The following is a 23,099-nucleotide window of genomic DNA, read 5'->3' as shown; positions in this document are numbered from 1 at the left end:
TCAGGAAATAGTACTCTGAACTGATCTAGCCCAGGGAAATAATAAATGCTTGCTCCATCTGACCTGTACTGGCCTCCTTTGTGAGCCAAGTAGGATATAATCACACACTTCTTTTGGAAAGTGTTTATTTGGTTCGTGTCCTGGTCAAATTGTGCTGAGCTTCCTGTGTTAAGGAGACTCTGTTGCCTTACTAAAAATGGGCGTACTCTCAGTCTTAGCTATTGGTGGGGACATTTTTGTTGCTTTTGCTTGCTCACTGTTCCTCCTCACTTTTTATAGTAGCAAGACATAGAATTTTCTTTGAGGAATCATCCCTGACCCAACTGTCAGTCCATAGTTTAGATAGGACTGATTATCTTACCACATCCCACCAGTTCCAGGATTTCAGAGGATTAAACTAATTAGCATATATGTCCTCCTCAGTACAGTGATTGGCTCAGGAATGGGCATGTGACTGGATTTGGACCAATGAGGATTAAGCCCAGGATTTTTACTGGAACTACTGGGGAAAAGAAGCACTCTTTCGGTTGGTTTGGAGCTTTATGACTAATCTTGGAGGTAACGGGGGGCCACCATAAGTTAAAAGGCTATGTAAGCATGAAGTCTACATGAAAGATGTTTCTACAGAGGAAAATCTACACAGAGACATGAAAAGGGCTATCTCCTGACCAATACTGATTGAGCACTCAGATCCAGCCATGCCTGAAGCCTGAAATTTTCAGATATTACAGTAAATAAATTCCCTTTATGCATAAGCCAGTTTGATTTAGCTTTTTGTTACTCATCACAGAGAGTCCTAATTGTGTTCAGGGTAATGGGGATGGAGTGATAGCGGAGATGAGTATAATTCCATTAATAATATTTTGGGAGAAGGCAAATGGTCCTTGAGCTGTGAAAATTTAAATCTTACCTCCCTACCCCATCTCTGTGGCCCCTTTTGAAAAGGTAGTCCCCCATCAGCCTTTTACTTCTCCCCCCTACCTCTGTGCCTTCCTCCTAAGGAAATTTGTTTATTCTAGTAGATGCTTATGAAATAAATGCCCTTATATCCCTGTTTCCCTCCCTTTGGAAGTAGCTGAGGTGAGAAGAGCAGGCAATCCTGTGCTTATTTAGAAAATAATATTTAAAGAAAGAGACAGGCAAGTATGTCGGTTATAAGCTTTTTCTTTTTTTCTTTTTTAGAATTGAAGCTTATGAGTTTATCTACGCCCACTATATTCATAATTACAATTTAATATCTGCATACAAAAGCTATGTAAAAATTCATTTTTCCCAAATATACAAATTTTCTTTTTGGATAGTTTAAAACATTTTGATCACAGATTTTAACAGAGTTTTAGGCTGAAAAAAATATTACCAACTTAGCAATATCACTTAACACTGTTTGCAAAACACATATCTTCCAATGACTGTAAATCTTTTCCTATTCTGTAGTATTTTTCTGATTCTCAGGGCATGAAGACATTATGGGGGGATGAGAAACGTGTTTTTTCTGGGGAAAGCATAGAGAACTAACTTGGCTCTATAATCAAATGAAAAATGCCAAGTTAATTAGGAAGAACCAAAACAAAGAAGTGGTGTAATGTCAGCTCATTCATGCCCTTACATCTTTTATAGCAACCATACCTGTGTAATTAAATAAAGTGTCTTCTTTTGTCTTACATTGTGCTCCATAATTTACATGAGTATTGTCTGCATCCTGAGGAGGACAGATTTATATTTGATTGTCTTGTGCATAAGGTGGGTCAGCTTTAACTGTGCAAAAGAAAGCCACAAACAGCGTTTTACCTGCACAATATTGCTCTTGAAGGCGGCATTAATTAATGTGGAAACACACTAGAAATGCATACTTTTTGCATTTGCAAACATTTATACAGCACAGTAAAAATTCTGTGATAAGGCCAAACCTTTTCTCCCCCCAGTCTGTTTTTTTTTGTGTCTGTTTTTAATGTATTTTTTTTTTTTTAAAGATTAAAGTAAAATGTTTCAATTGTAAAAAATACACACCGGGCAAATCCTTACCTGGATAATAAATATCTACATCACAGTACAATAAAATTTCTTCTCTATAAAATTTAAATATGGATTATAGTCTATCACTATCAAAAGAAACACTATGCTAATATTTCCATATTATTAAAATAACAGGAAAAATTACAAGCTTATTTTAGAACCTGATGCCATAGCTGTTGGAAAGGGCAAAGAGATTCAAATGTCTGTAAGCATTCTCCTTTGGGAGAGGAACTGCGACTTGGTTATTCACTTAAATTCAGTTTGTGAAAAAGGTTTAGCCTTACAAATGCTGGCTACATTTCAAAAACCATAAGACCGATTTCATAATTTATGACTCATGCATCAAAAGGTCAATATGACACAAATAGGTTAGAGTTCCATAGAATAAAAATGGATCACTGACAATGACATGCTTTGAGGGTTCTCAGCAGTTCCGTGGAGGCTGAGTCTGTCGCGGGCTTAGTGTTGTGGAGGCGCCAAGACTTGGGCACCTGTCCACAGAAGAACAATGAGAATGGCGTTGCTGGAGCAGAGCCGAGCCTGGTGGTCCATTCCGATGACCGAAGACCGCACTGCAGATGGAAGAGGTGTCACCTGGGGCACAGGTGAGAGGGGTATCACTGGGCTGAGGCATCAACATGGCAAGCACGTCATTGAGGACCGAGGCTCATTTGACTAGAAAAAGCTCTGAGGCAGCACGTGGTGTTTTGAGCAGAATCATAAAGAAGAAAAGATCTTACTTTTTTCACTATTTCTGGAAATACTGCACATCTAAATTGAAGAGCAAAGTACACTTGAGGATTACAAACACACACACACACACACGCGTGCGCGCACGCACACATACACACACACACACACACACCACTCATCCCCGAACATGAAGGGATTTATAAATAAGAATCCCAGTTGTACAGGTGTGTTCTCCTGTACTGGGATGTCTCCCCTCTGTGAGGGGTTTCAATCAGGTCCACACTTGATCTGAAAGCCCGGACAATATAAGAAAAAATGTTTAAAAAAAAAATCCAGGGTAAATCCCTCCTGATTGAGTTTTATGAGATGGAGTCTTGAGATGCACTAAGTACCTCAACCGGTTACAGAAGAAATGAATCATATTGACCCCAGGGTCACGATCCTTTGAGTCTTTACAGCCTTTCCTTTCAAACTGAAGTACTTTAAGGAGTGTCCTGCTCAGCATAAAGTATTCAGCCTACAACAAGGGTTTTAGATCCACAGTTTGCCTGTTTAAGGCAGTCATTTAAGGAACCGAGGATCAAACATAAATTTACTTGGGGCTGGCTGGATTACTGTAGATGTACTGTAGCATTTGGCCACTGCCCAGTCATGGTTAATCCCCAGAGCATTCAGATTTAGCCTTAGATCAGGCTCTGTACTTATATTTGAATCTGGGTGTGTCTCATATACTCCAGAAACTGTCAAACAAATTGAGGAAACTTTCCCAGGGAAGGCTTGATGTCTAACGGGTCTGTGAACCCTCCCGTACCCCTCCTGCTTGCGTTCCTCTCATTCCCTTCTGAGAGAAAACTTGCCCCTCACCCGCAGAGCTTCTCAGAGTTACCCTGGAGTGTAGAAGGTAATTCAGCATTATGTTTCAAAGAGTACTTCTTCAAGGAGAGTCAACAGAGAGAGCTCAGTTGCTAACAAAGCAAGGACTTCAGGAGACTGGCTAGAGGCTGCCTTAGAGAAAACAAAACAAAACAGACTGTAGATAAAGCCAAAGCAGGTAATCTGCCCATGAACTTCATGTTTATAATTTTAATCTCTTCCCCTACTTCCTTTCTTTGCTTAGCTAGTTCCATAGCAATATTGTTTCCTCTTCCTTAGAAGCCAGTATAATCATTTTGTGCATTAAACATATCTTTTTCCTTCCAGATTATTCCCAGTCACACTTAAGTTTTTCAGTGCTGTTCCTCTCCTTTTTCCAAGGCCATCCTGCCTTTCTCTACATAGCTGATGAATAGTGTATCAAATTCTTGTTTTGACTCAACACCAAGTATGCTTTCCTTAACTGTTGAGGGCCATAATTTCTGTTTAATAAAGCTAGAAATTTGAATATGAAAGAAACCATCAAAAAGGAACAGATTTCTCCCCCTGAAACTAGTACAATATTAAGGATGGGAAAGATTTTAAGGTTCATGACTTTCTCCCAGGTGAGAAAACCAACAAGGTCACAAAACCACCATTTGACAGAGTACAAACTAGAACTCAGGCACCCTGATTTCTAGGCTAGTTAAAAAAGAATTAGTCCACTTGGTTTTCATAGTGACTTGCATTCCTTTGCTTTTAGTTAAATCTCACTGATATGGCTTATTTTCCCCAATATTTCCAGGATAAGGCAGTTCAAGGCAGGTAAAGGAATAGTTCATGTCTACTATGCCAGTGAAGAACAAGATACATTCAGTTGCATGGGTACATTCTTTGCCCATTTTTCTGAAATGATTAGGGGTCACCATGGGTTTTCTGGGCACAACCTACTGCAGTGTTTGTCATCAGGGAGGCGAGTTAGGCAGGGAAGGTGAGGGTTTGTGTACATGGTCTGCAGGTATCTTCTGTGAAATATCTGTCAGGGCAACGCTCTAGGAGGGACAGGGAGGGTCAGTGGCCAGACCAGGCTTTGTTCAGTGATAGTCAAGCCTGAGAATCAGAGGGAAAAGGGGACTAGGAATCAGTTGTTTGTAGAGCAAAGAGCTTGAGGATCTAAGACCAAAGGGAACCATCAGCACATGAAGAGACTCTCAGAACACTGCACTTCGTTCAACTCAGAATGCACCACACTTATCTCTCCTCAGAATTCCTCTAGAACAAGACTCAAATTTCAGCTTGTTTTCTCTCCTTGATTAGAAGATTTAATCCGTAGGGAAATCTGTTGTCAGCTCAGCAAAGATGTAATCAGGATTAAATAACTTCAGGAGTTTGGGAGATGATAGATCAGATGTCATTGAAAAGTGACAACACTCTGTAAATCGGTTTGATTTTGGTGGAAATTTTCTCTGAGCCTAAACTGTAAAGAAGCCTTCCTACTCTGAGGTAACACCGTGTGGATTTTTGGAAACTGTTGAGTCACTGACATTAGTGAAGCTTTCTAATTTCTTTGGGCTTGCTGAGGAAAATTGTTTCCCTCATTGGCCTCAGTCAGTCAGATACCTGCACATCTTTCAGTCACACCCTTGTATAACTTGGATGAAATCATAGGATTATAAAAATCAGAGTGAAAGCACAGCTGATTTTTCAGGAACAAATATTCCTATACATTCCAAGTTATGTTGCCAGGAGAGAATGAAGAGTGCTGAAAAACAGCATGCCCTTGAGTAGATAAAAATCAATTCAGACCTTTCCCTAGAAAGCTGAAAGCCACATCTAACCAAAGGTGGTCTGCACCATGCTAATTTGAGCCCTGCAAAAATCAGGACTGGATCAAGATGACCATATTATCTTGGTTTTAAGGCTTCGTTAGTCTTCTTCCACGCCATTTTGCTTGCTTGAGTCTCTGACCAGGGACTGATGGGAGCTGGTGATGGCTTGGTGCTGGTGAATTAATGATTGTCCCCACCCCACCTCCACAACTGTAAAACCTTCAAAGCATTCACATCAAAGGGCTGGAGAACAAAATGCAATAGTTACAAGTACCCGCATTCAAGGGGCAATTTCATCCATGTCTATGCTAAGGACTACCTCCCTTTATCCCCAAACAGTCCCTCCCAACACAAAGAAACAAAGAAACAAACAAAAAAGATCTAGGCAATGGAATGAAATGACACCCAGTAGTGCTGTAGGAATTATGAGAATGAAGTCAGTCAGTCTAATCCTCGAACACTTCCAAGAACAATGGGGGAAAGAGTTCCGTGGGGCATTCCACCTTCATGTGCAGGAAGCGGCTGGCATGGCAGGCTCCAATCATCCGCAGGTCTGTCACCTTCATCAGGAGTTTTGGCCAAAAGTGTGTCACATGATGTTTTCGGTAATTGATATAGTGTTCAAAGGCCAGCAGGAAACTGTCTTGGTATTTTTCTATTCTTTCAACGCAGGCAAGCCCTGGGCGGTCTGAGGGGAAGAACCAAGATGAATGTTAATTTAAAAGTGGAAAGGAGAAGCCCTGCTTTGTCCAGTTCAAGCCCTTGAGTGTGAACTGGGCAGATCTGGGGACCTATCAACTCCTAGGATTGAGCATGGATGCAGCATGAACTCTGGGGCATCAGAGACCACGGTCTCAGGAAGTGTCACAATTTACATAAAGGGAGTCAGTGCTTTGTTCAGATAAATGTATCCAGGTTAGACAAATCACCTCCTTGGGTGGGAGTGGCGATGCCTCCCTCTTAGGGTACAGAAAGAGAAGTCTCACCTCGAGAGTTGAAATACTGTGCATAATAAGGGGAAGATTTTGAGTTTCCCCTGGCTGCCTGGCAGAGAGGGGAAGACAAGCATGGACATGCAAAGAAGGGGAGATGTGAGAAGAGACTGGAAATGTTGCAGGAAGCCTGAATGCCAAAGGAGGAGTGTCAGACAATAAGAAATTCTCACGAAGACAAAGAAGCACAATATCCAATTTTAGTTGTTTACCAGGCTGTAATGAACTACTCCTTCCCATCCCTTATACATGTGATAAAACTGCTACCTGTAGAGCCTTTTGTTGTTGGTGTTTTGGGGAATTAAAATGAAAAGAAAAGATGTGAGCCATGCTAGTATCACCCTGTGCAGAGAAGGGAAGAAACACGGTGGGAAGCTAGAGCTAGAGGAGACCATGACTGTGTAATGACCAAGAAATCTTCCCAAGTCTTGGGAGGACTGCTGGCCTTCCCAAAATATGTGGGAGGGGACTTAAGGCAGTTTCACAAAAATGATAAAGGGATGTCATGAGAAGGCCAAATGGGGAACATCCAGGCTGCAAACACTTGGGGTACAAAAGTGGGTACAGAGGGAATGTACCTCAACATAATAAAGGCATATATGACAAGCCCATAGCTAACATCATATTCAGTGTTGAAAAGCTGAGAGCTTTTCCTCTAAGATCAGGAAATCTGATCTTGATATCAAATCAAGATATTGATTCCCATTCTGAACACTTTATTCTACATGGTACTAGAAGTTCTAGTAAGAGAAATTAGGCAAGAAAAAGATAAAAGGCATCCAAATTGGAAAGGACAGTAAAACTGTTACTATTTGCAGATGACATGATATTATATATAGAAAATCAACACTTCACCAAAAAACTATTGGAATTAATAAATGAATTCAGTAAAGTTGCAGGATACAAAATTAATATACAAAAATCTGTCTTGTTTCTATATACTAATAGTGAATTATCAGCAAGAGAAATGAAGAACACAATCCCATTTACAATACCATCAAAAAGAATAAAATACCTAGGAATAAATTTAACCAAGGAAGTAAACAACCTATATGCTGAAAACTATAAGACATTGATAGAAGAAATTGAAGGAGACACAAATAATTGGAAAGATATTCTGTACTCATGGATTGGAAGAATTAGTATTGTTAAAATATCCATCCTACTGAAAGCAGTCTACAGATTCGATGCAATCCCTATCAAAATTTCAATGGCATTTTCATAGAAATAGGTCGGACAATCCTAAAATTTGTATGGAAACACAAAGACCCTGAATAAGCAAAGCAATCTTGAGAAAGAAGAGGAAAGCTGAGGGCACCATGCTCTCTGATTTCAAACTGTATCACAAAGTTATAGTAATCAAAACGGTATGGTGTTGGTATAAAAATGGATGCAAAGGTCAACGGAACAGAATAGATAGCCCAGAAATACACTCATGCATATATGGTCAGTTAATTTATGACAAAGGAACCAATAATAAACAATGAGGAAAGGACAGTCTCTTCAGTAAATGCTGATGGGAAGACTGGCCAGCCACATGCAAAAGAGTGAAACTAGACTCCTGTCTTACATCATACACAAAAATTAACTCAAAGCAGATTAAAGACTTGAATGTAAGACCTAAAACCATAAAACTCCTGGAAGAAAACAGAGGTAGTAAGCTCCTTCACATTAGTCTTGGTGATGATTTTTGTGGATCTGATTCCAAAAGCAAAGGCAACAAAAGCAAAAATAAAGTGGGACTACTACATAAAACAAAAAAGCTTCTATACAGCAAAGGAAACCATCAAAAAATGAAAAGGAAACCTATGGAATGGGAGAAAATATTTGCAAATCATATATATGATAAGGGATTAATATCCAAAATATAAAAAGAACTTCTACAACTCAATAGTAAGAAAACCCACAATTGATTAAAAACTGGGCAGAGGATCTGAAGAGACATTTTCCAAAGAAGACATACAGATGGCCAACAGGCACGTGTAAAGATGTTCAACATCACCAATCATCAGGGAAATGCAAATGAAAACCACCATGAGATATCACTTCACACCTGTTAGAATGTCTGTTTATCAAAAAGACAAGAGATAATAAGTGTTGGTAAGGATGTGGAGAAAAGGGAACCCTTGTGCACTATTGCTGGGAATCCAAATTGGTGCAGCCATAATGGAAAACACTATGGAGGTTCCTCAAAAAATTAAAAAAAAATTACCATATGATCAATTAATTCCACTACTATTTATCCAAAGAAAACAAAACACTAACTTGAAAAGATATATGAACCCCATGTTCATTGTAGCATTATATACAATAGCCAAGATATGGAAACAACCTAACTGGCCATCCATGGACAAATAGATAAAGAAGATGTGGTATACACATACAATGGAATACTAGTCAGCTATAAAAAATGAATGAAGTCTTGCCATTTACAACAACATTGATGGACCTTGAGAACATTATACTAAGGAAAATAAGTCAGAGAAAGAGAAATACTCTATCATCTCACTTATACGTGAAATCTAAAAACAAAGAAATAAACAAACAAAACCAAGCTCATAGAAACAGAGAACAGATTGGTGGTTGCCAGAGGCTATAGGCTGGGGTGGGCTTAATGAATGAAGGGGAGGGGGTCTCAAGGTACAAACAAACTTCTAGTCATAACATAAATAAGTCTTGGAAATGTATGGTATGGTGACTATAGTTAATGATACTCTATTGCATATTTGAAAGTTACTAAGAGAGTAGATCTGGAAAGTCTTCATCACAAGAAAAAAAATTTTGTAACTATATATGGGGACAGATGTTATCTAGACTTATTGTGGTGATCATTTTGCAATATATATGAATATCTTATCATTATGTTGTACATCTGAAACTAAAACAATGTTATATGTCAATTATACCTCAATAAAAAAATAAAAAAATAAAAATTTATAAACCTGGCTGGATTCCTCATATAGCTCCAGGGACCCCAACCACCTCCCCCACCCCCCAAGTACTCCTCCATTTATTTGCTCTTTGTGGCTCTGGTCAAGTAAGTTCACACTTTAAGTGTCCAGTTATTGAAGGATCTGTATTAGTAAAAATCAAAACAGGGTTCTGCTTAATCTATAAAGAAGGCTCAGCACTAATGTCTCAATTCCCTCTTCTCAGTTTAAACAAAATACATGGGCTTTTGGCATTCCCTATTTGGCTTGAATTGTCATTTGTGCATTTTTATGTTGTGTTTTCCTTTGTGTTTGATGCTGCTGCTCTGTGGATCTCCTCATTTCCTCTCCCGCCCTCCCCCTTCTCTTCTCTCTTTCTTTGAGTGTGCCAGAAAAATTCTCCACAGGATCCTTTTCCTTTTAATCCAAATAGAAAATCAACATAACACTGCTCTGGATGTATTCCTTCAAAGGGAAAAAAAAAAATAACCTGGTCTCAAAATTCTGTCCTTTGATGAGATGTAAAGATAAGGTGGTCATATAAATGACACAGAGAAAATGAAGGGACATTTTGATCATGTTCACGTGGTACTAAGCATGTTTATGAAGAAGTATTTTAAAGGTCAAAGACAGTTTTTAACTCCTTAAGACAGAATTTCTCAAAGACAACTCCTTCGGATCATTTCCGTTTTAGCTCTCCGCTCATCACTGCAGGACCAAAGAACATAGTGGTAGCAGCTCCTGGAAAAGGCTTTGAAGAAAGAGGCCTAAGATACTGTGTAACTAATGCCACACAGAACAATGGGCTTAGAGGACAGCCCTGAGAAGGGCTGGAGCCAAGGGGCACCGATATGGAGCTATCATGTGCCAATGTAAACTGTCTTGTAATATTTTTCTGGTTCTGGCAGTATTAATGAAAAATGCCCAGGTCATTAGGGTGGAGAAGATTTTTAAAAGGTTTTAAGTATGTCACGTGGCTGTCAGGTGGTGACAGCGTCATCAGAATCAGGATGGGGAAGAATCATCCAGTTAAGTGCTTGATAGAGTTTGGTATCATATTCACAACTTTTGCCTTCTCCACATACTCCTTTTATTTACCTTACTGAGATTATTTGCTTAACAATCTGTTAAAATTAACCCACTACAGAGGAAACATTTTATTATTCAGTAAATAAAAATCCATTTGCCATACATAGAAGGTAACCGCCAAAATGGGTGCGTGACAAAAACCTTTATTAAACTTTAGCTGAAGATTCTTGCCAAAGACTGCCCCAAAGACCCGCTCTGTCTGTTAAAAAGGGAGGTCAGTGAGTTTAGAGAAGCGTTCAGGACAGACTGGCACCAAAATGAATCTCTCTCCTTGCCTTATTTAGAAGGAGATATAAGCAGAAAGAAAACTCTAAGAGAAATAGCTTTCTCACTATATGGTTCAATGTTATTTAAAATTGTCTTTGTACTGCTACAATTTCAGCTAAAAATTACCTTGAATCCCCCCCCTCCAGGAATATAATTCCCACTTAGTTCAATTTCTTTATTTTAAAAGACACTGAAACCCAGAGAAGATAAGGGGTTGACTCAAGGTCACATAGTGAGTCCTTAGCTAAGTTACCCATTTTATTTCTTTAAGAATAATTCTCCTGAGGGACTGAGGACCTCAGTTTCTCACTGGCTGTTGACTAGAGACCACCCTCAGCTCCAGGAGGCCACATGCAGGTCTCTGTCATGTGAGTTTTCCCAACATGGCTGCTTACTTCAGCCAGCCCGCAAGGAGAGTCTCTGGAGCAAGTCTATTAGCAAGAGGGAATCTTATATAACATAATGTAACCTCATCACATGGGGGTGACATTGAGCTCATCATATTCTATTGAAGCAAGTCACAGGTTCTGCACACACTCAGTGGGAGGGAGTTGTATAGGGGTGTAAACATCAGAAGGTGGGCAACATGGGGGGTGCCCTACATCTTGTCCGCCACAGCCTACAACAGGGTTCCTTATGCTAGTCTACCTACTTATGTTTAGGTTTGAGATTTTTCATAATAAAAAGAATTTAAAAAAAAATCTTCCATACCTAAATGTTCTGTAGCAAATACATTTCAAGATGAGCTTAAAAAAAAAAAGGAATTCTACTGAGTGAACCAGAGCGCATGAACTTTATAAAGGATTCTTACTGTACTTGTGACTGATAATTTATCCATCTATTTAGTCATTTAGCCAATAAACTTTTTTTCAAATTCTACTAAACACTGGTCTAAGCAGTAGGTGTACAATTAGACATATTTCTGTCCTCAGAAACGAAACAGTCCAGAGGGAGAGGTGGCTAAGTTAAGCGGACAGCTATAGTGCAGAGGGACAAGCACTGAGGCACAGCTAAATGAACTGTGCTCCGAAAAGGCACAGGAGGCCCCTGAAACTACTTTCTATTTATTTTTTATTTAAAGATTTATTTATTTATTTGAGAGAGAGAGAGCACAAGTTGGGGGAGAGGGAGAAGGAGACAAGCAGACTTCCCACTGAGCAGGGAGCCCCACATGGGGCTTGAACCCAGGACCCTGAGATTATGACCTGAGCCGAAACCAAGAGTAGGATGCCCAACCGCCTGGCCACCCACTGCCCTCTATTTAAAGACTAGCTTTCCTTAAAGGGTTTGACGTATTTTGCATTTCTTATTTATTATGACATGCCCTCTGAAAAGTGTCAGTATTATTATCCACTCTTCACTGAAAGAGTCGGGAGCCCTGATAATGAGCTTGGGGTAAGTTAAAGATGGCTGCACACTCTTTGTCATTCCTCCCATCTAGAGGAATGGCAACCCCCGCCATCTTGGGATGCTTTAAGCCACTAAATTTTGGGGTGGTGTGCTATGTAGCAATAAATAGCTGAAAATTAAGTTGTAGTTAAGCCATAAACAAATTTTAGCTTTCACTCATGATTTCCTCAACCAGAACTTAACACAGAGTGGTGTGGTCACTCATATCCATATCTTGTGTACATAAAACCAGAAGGGGGCGGGGTTGGCCGACTATGTCAGGCTGGGTAGTGTCCATTGAAGGTGGACCATTTCATAGAGTCTTTAAAATGGCTCCTTTGGATCCTTCCTACTACACTGGGAGACTGCAGCAAGCATCAGATACCAGACACTCCCCTTCAGTTCCCAGTTCATTGGCAAACCCCCAATTGCTTGCTGAAAGCGAGTGAACTATGATTCTGAAGCTAAAGGGGAGGTGGGGGACGAGGAACTCTTCAAGTGATTTGAATTAGCACGAGACGCACAAAAGCTCTTTTGTCACCCAGTAATGAGTCTGGGAGCACTTACCTGAAGACATTAGCAGGACAGCCTGAAGGAGAGCTACTTCAGTGTCATCCAAGTTGAAAGAAGACAGCGACATGCCCAGGTCAAAAATGGCGTCTGACACCACCCCAAGACCCCCATTCTTCAGCTGTCCCCGTGTCACTGCCATTTCCCCATTCAAGGTTAAAGTCTCACTTTCTGGGTCATAGCGCACTGCAGCACGAAGGGACATGATCTCCATGCAGCAGCCTTTGAGAAGGATTATCTGGTCTTCACATGGCAGCTGAAAAAAACCAGCTCACATCAGCAAGAACAATTGCACAGATATCAGTGAGGAATAACATACAGTATCTTAATAGCAACAGGGACCACATCCTGTAATCAACATGGTGCTACACTCTTTGAGCCTATGGCTTTTCCCTTCCGACTTGGCTGCAGACTTTCAACAACCATTTTTCATACTTCAAGTTGGTCACCAATTTTAATGTCAGTACTTTGCCTTTCTTTTATGATGGGTATAAATCTCCAACTGGGATTGCAATCCTGTGTGAGATTGCGCTAATAATCCCTTACTCTGGGAGTTTGTATCATAACACCAACTAATCACTGCTTGAGAACACGGTTTATGTTAAGCTTACCTACATTTCTCCTAGTTCTACTAGTCAACAGTTGGCAATTCTGCTTCTCTTTGTTTTTTGAAGCAAGTTTGCTCCTTGGGTCTCTCAAAAGGCACAGAAAGGGAAGGTTGCTTAGAGAGGCATGTTGTCCCCGAGGCCCAGGGATGTAAAAGCTTTGCCTAAGGTCACCCAGTGAGTTAGAGGCAGAGGTGAGACTAGAATTCAGACCTCCTGGCTCTTAGGGTTATGTTCTCAGTACCTCAGGCACCGGAATTACTCCACACACTGGATTTCTCTGCCGGTACTGTAATCTTGTTTTAAGTATATTTGGTTGCCTTGTTAATTAGGATTTGTGATAATGTGATAACATGTATAATAAACTTTAAAAAAAAGCAACTTTGTTAGCAAAATAACAAAAAAATCAGAGTTTTACTTTCTGGTGGGAGAGAATGTTTAATTAAAAGCCATTATCAAAATAGTTGGAAAGGTCATTAGTTAATGGATATTTTTTAGCATTGGGCATCATGCTAAGATTTATGTAATCTTCACAGCAATACAGTGAAGTAAATATTCTAATTCCAATTTCATTTACAGAAGTGGAAATCCAGGCACTGAGAGGTTGAGTAACATGCTAAGGGGTCACATGAGGGTTTTGTGAGTAAGGCTAGGATTTGAAGCTAGATCTTTCAGAATCCAATGCAAAGAGAAGAGAACACACTCTTTTTAAGTACTTAGGATATGACTAAGTTTCCATAAACAATGAATATATAAATTACACATAATTGTTATCTTGTTATGAAATCAGGTACAAATTCTTTTGGGGCAGTACTCTTGGCAACACTCGACTAGTTCAATTTTGGTTGTTATGTAAAACTGAAGGTAATATTACTGAATTACATTTAAAATGCTGGGTATTACATATTTTTTGCTAACTCAACCTAGCCACCTTACCATTTAATTTCAAATTACTTAGCTTTTTCTACAGAATAGAAGTCATTTCATATTTGGTTCTGGAATATATACATAGGAATTTTCTCCTTCCACTCATTAAAGAAAAAAATCCCTGTGATTTGCTTTTATTTAGGTTCTAATTTGTATTCCTTGACTATATCCTGGGATTTCTGGCCCAAGACCATCATAGGAAATGGGAAACCCTGAGCTTGGATAGGTCTTCCACCAGTAAGATGGAGAATTGACCCAAGTAGGTGGAGGCTGGCTTTAACACCTATGGGAATGGGGAAATATTTGGCCTCATCAGGGTATCTGAGGGCTTGTTAAACACATTGCTGTTCCCACCCTCTGAGTTTCTGCATTCTCCAGGTTCCCAGGGGATGCTCCTGCCTTTGTTTCAGGGACCCCACTCTTGAGAACCATTGGCATAGAATAGCAAAGAGAAATTACTGATTGGATCAAACCATTTATTTATTTATTTTTTAATCTGTCACAAAGAATGCAAACTTGGGCAGGCTCTGGCTTGTAGCCAAGTCTGATTGTAGTTGAAGTAGAGGATTTCTTTTTAAAACTTATTGTTGATTGGTTCAGATAGAAATAAAAGCTGAATAACTATTTGCCAAGGATCACCAGCAGCTAGGCCAAATGAGATTTATTTCAACATGTGGGTAAATGATCTTGGTCACCCGCCACAATACTTTCACTGTGAGACCATTGCAAGAAGGGCCTGACGGGCAGAGGTGCAGGGACACTCCCACAGACTCTTCTGTCTCCTCAGGAGAATATTGTTCAGGTTGATTGGCAAAGAGTGCCCTGCACTCCCGAAGTGGTTCTTGATGTGTGTTTTTTGGCAGTTCTGTCAGTGATTTTAGATCCTTCAAAGCCCAGGGTGTCCACCAACCTTGCTGGGGGGTTGGCATGGGTCTTAGCAGAAAATTACTGTGAGCACAATTTGAACAGCACGTGCTCCCAAATGCCTCTGGCAGGTAAGCTCTGGCTCTCGAGACCACCTGGGATCTCCAGCTCACTCCAGAGGCAGCTCAGGTGCCTACACAGTTCGTTTCCCTCCTTGGGGTTCTAATGAGAGTGAAAAAGACTAAAGGTCTTCAGGGGGCCACAAACACTGGAAACATATGCATCTCTGCTGTAAAAGTAGCCTTTTTGTAATTTGGAGACTACACAAATCAGGGTTGAAAGAGAGATAGAATCACGACTTTGAAGCAGCATTAAACTTCTGAGGGAAACGCGAAGACAGAAGCTGGCCATAGCCCATGCTCGAAAAGTTCCATGTTGACCCTTCATCCTTGCCATGGCTCTAAGTGCATGGTGTGTTCATTACTGGTGGTGGAGATAGTTTCTTTTCTTTCTTCTTTAACTGAAATATCTCTCTGTGGTTGGTTTACATGAGCTTTATGTTTTCTAAGAAACAATTTTGATGGGTATTCAAAGGGGGAAGACATGACTGATAGGCTAGCTCGAGTTGTAGGGTAGTGTCCTCAATAGAGTTTCTCTTCAGACACCAGGGATGGGGACAAGGGACACAGCTCAGAGACAGAGAGAGAGAGGACCAAGAAAGGTCCAGGAAAACAAACTCAACCCAGTGAACGACAGAGAAAGATGACACCCAGAGTCAGAGGAAACCAGCACCCTTGGCACAGCTGTGAGAGTGTGCACCCTTCTTGAGAGCAATTTGGCAACACATCTCAGAAGCCTTAAAAGGTATATATACCTTGGTCCTTAAATTCTACTTTTATGATTTGCCCTTAAGAAATAGTATTGTGAGCAGGGCATAGGCACCAGGATGCTCACTGTACAGTTTATATTAGTGAAAAATGGGAAATGAACTGAAGGTCTAGTCAAAGCAGTTAACCTAAATTACGTAGATTTATTCTTTAGAATAGTATGTGGTCACTAAAACTTATTTGTGAAAGAACCTTTAAATGATGTGTGTTCCACTGTTGAGGGTAAAAAGTCTGGTACAACAGAGTGCTGGTAATGTTTCTTTACCTCAGTGTTTATTACATGGGTGTGTTGAGTATGTGAAAATTCATTGAGCTGCACCTTTATGATACGTGCCTTTTACTCTTTAACAAAAAGTTTAAAAAGTAGTTTCATAAGCAGTATGTACATTATGGTATAAATTATATTAATATGTTTCACATTTCATATAAGTGTGTGTATGTGTATATATACATATATGTATATACACACATAATTGAAAAAGACTAAAATGGGCTCCCAAATGTCAGTAACTTATCTTTAGGTCGTGTTACTGTGAATCAATATCTTGAATATATTATTTTTAAAATTTTTTTTAAAGATTTTGTTCATTTGAGAGAGAGAGTGTGAGTGAGCATGAGCTGGGGGAGGGGCAGAGGGGAGAGGGAGAAGCAGGCTCCTCGCTGAGCAGGGAGCCCGATGTGGGGCTCTGATCCCAGGACCCTGGGATCATGACCTGAGCTGAAGGCAGACCCAACCGACTGAGCCACCCTTGAATATATATTATTTTTAATAACCTTCCAAACTTTAATAAATGATAGTTAAAAAAGATGGTTAAAAAAATGGGAAGCTCCACACCAAATACAGATATGTCAAAATTCCTTCTCCAGGACTCACCAGCTCCTCTGGGGGTGGGGTATGAGTGGCTCATACGAGTGGGGTACTGCAGGGCTGCTGCCAGCCAGCACATCAGTTACCCTGGCCCCCACCCACAGTGGAGCGGGGGACAAGAGTGAGGCACACACTCTCAGCTAGGTCTGGGGGTCAGACACCTGCATCCTGAAGCCCACTGCTCTGTCCTTCTGGATATGGCTTTTGTGGAGGCTCAAAACAGGCAATGAGAAGTGCTGGTAATGTTTCTGGGGTCAGTGTCTGGGGTCTCTCAGAATCCACCTGGGCTCCCATTATTGCAAACCCAAAGACACAAATGAGCTGGAAGCCAAGGCCCGATGGAATCATTCCAGGCTTTCTAGGTGAGGCTAGATTCGCTTCTCACTCGGGTAGCTGACATAAGAGGCTCACAGCAGTATGTGGACCTGTGTACTTGATTATCTTTCCGAGTTCCCTTGGAGGTGGGAAGAGCAATAGATTGGCACCTGATGGCTTTTCATTTCAAAGGGCAAAATTCTCCACTTGATTCAAAAAAGGAAGGTTAGAGGCAGGATGGTAATGTAATAGATAAAACAGAAGCCTTAACAGCTGGAATTTATGGATAAACTTAGGCCCCAGGCACTATCCAAGCACTTGACATATATTGTCCCATTTAAACCTACAATAGCTCTAAGAGGCAAATACTATTATGATTTCCATTTTAAAGATGAAATAACCAAGATTTGAAGACACCAAATAACTTATGTAGGATTCCTGCCCATCCGGCTGACTGCAGAGCCCATGCTTCCAGGTTCCACATAGTAGGACTGCTAAAGTTAGGGAAGAGGGATGAGGTGTCCCAAAGGGAAAGCCTATGAACTCAGGTGGGTGAGCTCTTCAGGTACCATGAAGACGGGGCAAGAAAGTGTGACCTTGTAGGAAAAGAGAGGAGAGTTACAGAGTTAAGATCCTTGCTCTGTGAGGGGTATCCTTATTTTTGAGGAGGAAACAACCACACAACTGTTTTGCTAGGATATGTCATGGAAAGCATATTGACTTAGACTGAAGCCATGGCCCCGTGTTTGGATAAAAAACAATCTCTTCGATCTTAGTTTTCCCCATCTATAAAATGGGCTTAATTAAAGCTATCCTGCAAATCTATTATAAGGATTGGATTTAATGTGGGCAGAGTTGAGCATGGTAACTGGGACACCATAAGTGCCGAATGAACAGAAGTTATTGCTGTCATATTTCCCTATGCCTGGAGCCGGTGGACAGATAGATAGGATCTTCAGCCTCACGTGGACGAGCTAATGAATGACTGAATAGAGAAGGCAGGGGAATAAGAGTGAAACAGTGCGTTTTCATTTTGTATCAACATTGCTTTCATATGACGAAATCCCTACTAATTAATATTAAATTATAAATAGTACTCCACATTCCTGGAAATTGTTGGAACTATAATGAAAAATAATGTAGAAGGAAAAACAGTGTCCTCACCTCACAAAACATAGGCAACTTTTTGGCAAAATCCACCACTCTGGTAATTGCTGGTGTGATGATTTTTGTAAAATGGCTAAAGGCTTCCAAGTCAACTTTTCCACCTTCCGGGGCATTTACTATTGGTGCTTGTCCAATATCTTCTGGCTAAGGAGGAGAAACAAGAAAGATTTAAATGTAGAACCTAAAGGGATCTTTATTTATCATCGTTCTCATGTGGCAGAAAATCTCTTCTGAATCGACACGCTATACAATTTCCAGTTTTCACTTGGCTCATTAACAAACTATGCAGTTTTCACGTAGTTTAGTTTTCTGAGCAAAGATACGCGTCTTGGCCATTGCTTTAATAGCCCCTGGTGATAGTGTTCCACAGAATTGTTGCTGCAGAATTAAAGAAAGGGAAAGCAAGTGAGAGAAAGAGGGAGGCAGAGAGAAACAACAGGAATTTGTGTCCTGCTTCCGAATGCACAAAGGATGCCAGGTGACATACGTGCTAGGGGCTCTGGGGTGGCATTTTCAGGGCCCTGCACATTCCGGCCTGTGTGGCCCATGATGGAGGAGTGCAGTGGGGACGCTCCGGTGCAGAGGGAGCAGAGGCAAGCTGAAGACAAAGCACCAGCTGACAACCCCCTAACCAGCCCCCACCTCCCAGACTCCTGGGTGGGGTATGTGTGACATTCCTCCAGAAAACTCCCGACTGTCTTTTTTTTTTTAAGTTTTTATTTATTTTATTATGTTCAATTAGCTGACATATAATACATCATTAGTTTTTGATGTAGTGTCCGACTGTCTGATCGTTAATGCTTTGCTAGAGGGAAAAACAACCTTAGCTTGACAATAGCAAGGCCTCCAGTATTCTGAGAGTCTTCTTCAGCATATAGAAGTCCTTTTGGACATCTCCCTTTTTCCTTACCTCGCCCAGCTCCCAAGTATACAATCAGCCATTCCTCAACGACCGTAGTGCAGCAGCTCTTTCTGCCCTTGGGTCCTATCCCTGTGCTTTAATAAAATCACCTTTTTGCACCAAAGACTTCAGCTCTGGACCTCACCAACATTCCCAAACTACATCATTGGCAAGTAGCACCCTGTGGATTCGTTCTTGCTTTTGACCCAGCTGCTGGGGCTCAAAGTTCCTGTCTGCCCTATAGATTCTAGTTGGAGGAGGTCTCGGAGGGCTGAAGGGGAAGACCTCTAGGTCACCTGTAGGAACTGAGTTGTGTCAACTTGGCAGGCTTTCGGGCAGACAGTATTACTAGTATTCAGTGTCCCCGGGGGCACTTCTCTGCCCTTGACTTGTCCAAGAACAAAAGCCATAGCCTTGCTACTCAAAGGGTGGTGTAGCAGCTTGGGTGTCATCTGGGGACTTGTTAGAAAGGCAGAATCGCAGCCCTTCCCCAGACCTAATGGTGCAGAACCAGCATTTTAGCAAGTGCCCCAGGTGCTTGTGCTCACGTTAGCCTCCCCGATGTCCATTGGTACTCTTCAGCTCCTTAGCTGAGGGCTCCAAGACCATCATGGTCTCTCAAGTATCGCCTATCGTCACCTGTGTTACCTGCCAGGAACAGTCCTCTCTGTTGCCCTTTCTTGTTGTTGTGATAATTATAACCACTATTTATCTGTGGCCTGCAGGTGAGCCAGCCCCTTTGAGGAAGCGCATTATCTCAAGTAGTTCTCACACAATCCTGATTGGCAGATGAGCAAACAAAGGGCTCAAGAAGGTTAAGAACAATCCCCTGAGGCCAGGACTCGGATATTGGTCACCCAGCCTCTACACAGCAATCTGCCAGGAACCCCACATCTACCCCCTACTTCGAGGCTTTTACAACCTATACACTTTTTTAAAAAAAAAGATTTGAGAGAGTGAGCACTCACGTGCAGCCCCGACATGGGGCTCAATCCCACGACCCTGGGATCGTGACCTGAGCCAAAATGAAGAGTCAGATGTTTAACTGACTGAGCTACCCAGGTGCTCCACAACCTGTACACTTTTGACACCAGGGGGCAAAATTCGACTCCTCCTATTATTTCCCTTACCGGTCTCTCCCACTGCCTTGCTGGAAGTTGTGAAGGTGATCAAAGGGATCAGAGACTCAGGCCTGTCCCATGGCCTAGAGCACAGTGAACCGACCAGAGCTGCGCACCCAGGGTTGGGAGATGCAGGACGGTAGGCAGAGATGGGCGGGAGGATCTGGCACCGAGAACTAGTCAAGCAAAGCTGAATCCCTCACTTGCAGAGTCATGAGGGCACTGCTTTTGACAAGACTGTGGCCTCCCTACAGCCATGGTCCCCAAACTTGCTTGTGTCAGAATTGCCTGATGGGTGCCCATGTCCAGAGTTTCTGATGCAGTAGGTCAGGCATAGAGCCTGGGAATCTGCACTTCCCAGGGCATGCTGATGCTGCTGGTCTGGGATTACACTTTGAGAACCACTGGCCTGGAAGTAACCACATCCAGCTCAGAGTAATCCAGTTACCATTTTCTTCCCACACCTCCCCAGTTATTGCTCACGTCTAATTTTTAGCACAAAGAAAAGCAAAGGATGATTCTTTTACTGACTTATTACTAGGGCACTGGGGTCAATAGGAGCAGCCCAGGCCCTCTCCAAGGGCGTGGTAGGAGCTGTGGTTACAGCTTAGGGGAGGATTTTAAATATATATTACATAACAAACTGGCAGCATTGACCTTTTTTGGGTTATCCAGTAGGTTCTTCTGTTTTTTTATTTTATTTTATTATTTTATTTTGTTTTATTGTTTGCTTTGTGGGCAGCAAGTGAATGGGAAAGGAACCTAGTCTGTCACGTTATCATAGTCAGTGATGATGTTTTGGGGCAACTGTTGGCATGGGAAGCCCATGGGAGGCTACTGCTCTGCTGGCTTGCTGGATGCAGACAGAATTGACGGAATAATCACACATACAATTTCCTTCTCTCTTTTCTCTCTCACTGCCTGTCTTTCTCACACAGCCTGAGTGGAGGGAAAGGGCACATCAGGTCCTCCTTTGGGCAGTGCTGCTCCTGGCATTCTTCACCTCCTTGCTGGTCTTTATAATTCCTCCCACCCCAGAAATGAGGTTCATCTCACCTGCCTTGCTTATTTTACAACTCTGTTATGAAAATCGACTGATAAAAGGAACATGGTCATACAATAAAAAAGAAAAGTTTTATACACACACACACACACACACACACACACACAGGGTGAGCTTCTTTAGAAATAAAAAAAATAACAATATTTTAATGTTTTTATAGTTTGGCCAAATGTCTTGTCATTGAACACTGATAGATCTAACCTGATTGTTTTGAATGGTAATCAGTGTCCTTTGAAATGTCGCTAAGTCAATATGATTTTAAAAATTTCCATTTAATCTGTGGGCTTGTGGAGCATTTGAATTGCACATCTAAGGGTTTGAAAAAAGGAGGGGAATTATACAAGGAAATATGGTAATTTTAATTAAAATTAAACTTCCAAATGTAACCACCTCACAAGCTTTTCTGTTGAAAAATAAGTATCAGGGTAGAAAAAAAAATGTACTTTTAAGTCTTTGGGTATTTAATGGAAAATACAACTGCTAGAAGTAAAATCATATACAAAGTAAAAGCTTTTTATTATATATCAAGCTTTATTCCCATAATGGATCTTGGATACCAGAAAAAAACAGATAGATAGAGTCTATGAATTGACCTGACTTAACACATGAGGTATGAGAAATTAAGGTTGAGCACTGCAACCTTGTCTGTGACTTCCCTAAGGATTTTTCACATCATTTGCTGCAATATTTGGAAGATGATAGAAATAAAGAAGAATACAAATAGTTGGCATCAAATGAATCTATTAGATACGTAAGTAAAGCTAGTAGCCTTGTAATACATGACACGAGATACATTTGCTCACACACACACACACACACACACACACACACACACACACACACACACACGTGAGCATGCGCTGAGATCAAGCTCAGGTACTGAGGATAAGTCACCAGGGTAGACTGTGGGCAAAGCCTGGTTTTTGCCTCCGTGGCTCAAACTGCCTTTGCTTTCTCACTGGGGTGCTTCCACTTCTCATTCTGACTTTCCTCTCCCTTGGCTGCCCTAACGGACCTCCTGAGCCAGCTCAGCCTACCTCTTCATGTCTCCTCCCCAACTTGCTTTGCACTTTTGCAGTTTGGAGCTGCCTTTCCTCCGGACTTCTGCTTTCTCTCAAGTCTCCGCTTCCATCTTATCTTTGCCAATTCCAAATCCTACCCCAATCACATTCTATTTTCTCCTTGAAGTCTTCCCAGATGACCCATGTGAAATGCTGCCTATCTCACTGGAACACAGACGGTGGCCCATGTACATCACTCACATGGCATTCAGGCATTTATTACTATCACTTTTTATTGCTGTTATGTAGGTACATAGTAAGATATGAACTTCTCGGGTGGGGGGCATAAGCTTTAAGTTTTGTTGTCTACTGTGTGGAAAACATTGGGCTAAAAGGTGGAGGACAGAATGCTTGTTGGTTGGTTGAGTGAATAAATGTATGTTTATACATGTTCAACCAATATTTACTGAGCAGCTACTACAGGGCCAGGCCTGGTTCTAGATGCTGAGGTTACATCAATGAACAATGTACCCTCAAGGAACTTTCACTGTATTGAGGGAAGACAGACAAAAAAATAAAAAGAATACTCTCACAGAAGAATTTCTATTTGTGATTAGACTGAGGTGACATGATAGTATGTGGGGGCCAGAAAGAGGGTGGGCAGCCTAAGATTCTTTGAGAAGTGATGTGTGAGCTTTAACTGGAAGAATGTCAAGAAGGCAGCCCTCCACAGAACCAGAGGAAGAGCATTTAAGG

The 23,099-nt window shown here is 41.2% G+C and overlaps 1 protein-coding gene across 12 annotated transcripts in view; it reads right to left on the bottom strand.

Annotated features, from left to right (window-relative positions):
- Positions 1-1,153: 1,153 nt before the first annotated feature.
- Positions 1,154-23,099, bottom strand: part of THRB (thyroid hormone receptor beta) — a 376,102-nt gene continuing 354,156 nt past the window's right edge. For 11 of the 12 annotated variants that reach the window (XM_027584826.1, XM_027584830.1, XM_027584829.1 and 8 more), the window contains 3 exons: positions 18,255-18,401; positions 12,622-12,880; positions 5,802-6,075 (listed from right to left, as the gene is read on the bottom strand). In XM_027584826.1, coding sequence (XP_027440627.1) covers positions 5,834-6,075; positions 12,622-12,880; positions 18,255-18,401 — 648 coding nt within the window. In that variant the 3' untranslated portion in view covers positions 5,802-5,833. Of the gene's footprint in view, positions 6,076-12,621; positions 12,881-18,254; positions 18,402-23,099 lie in introns of all 12 variants that reach the window. The other variant, XM_027584823.1, reaches the window with a different exon arrangement.

This window comes from Zalophus californianus, chromosome 1, assembly GCF_009762305.2.
Source record: "Zalophus californianus isolate mZalCal1 chromosome 1, mZalCal1.pri.v2, whole genome shotgun sequence".
Lineage (NCBI taxonomy): Eukaryota > Metazoa > Chordata > Mammalia > Carnivora > Otariidae > Zalophus > Zalophus californianus.
This window is presented reverse-complemented; position numbering and strand designations above follow the sequence as displayed.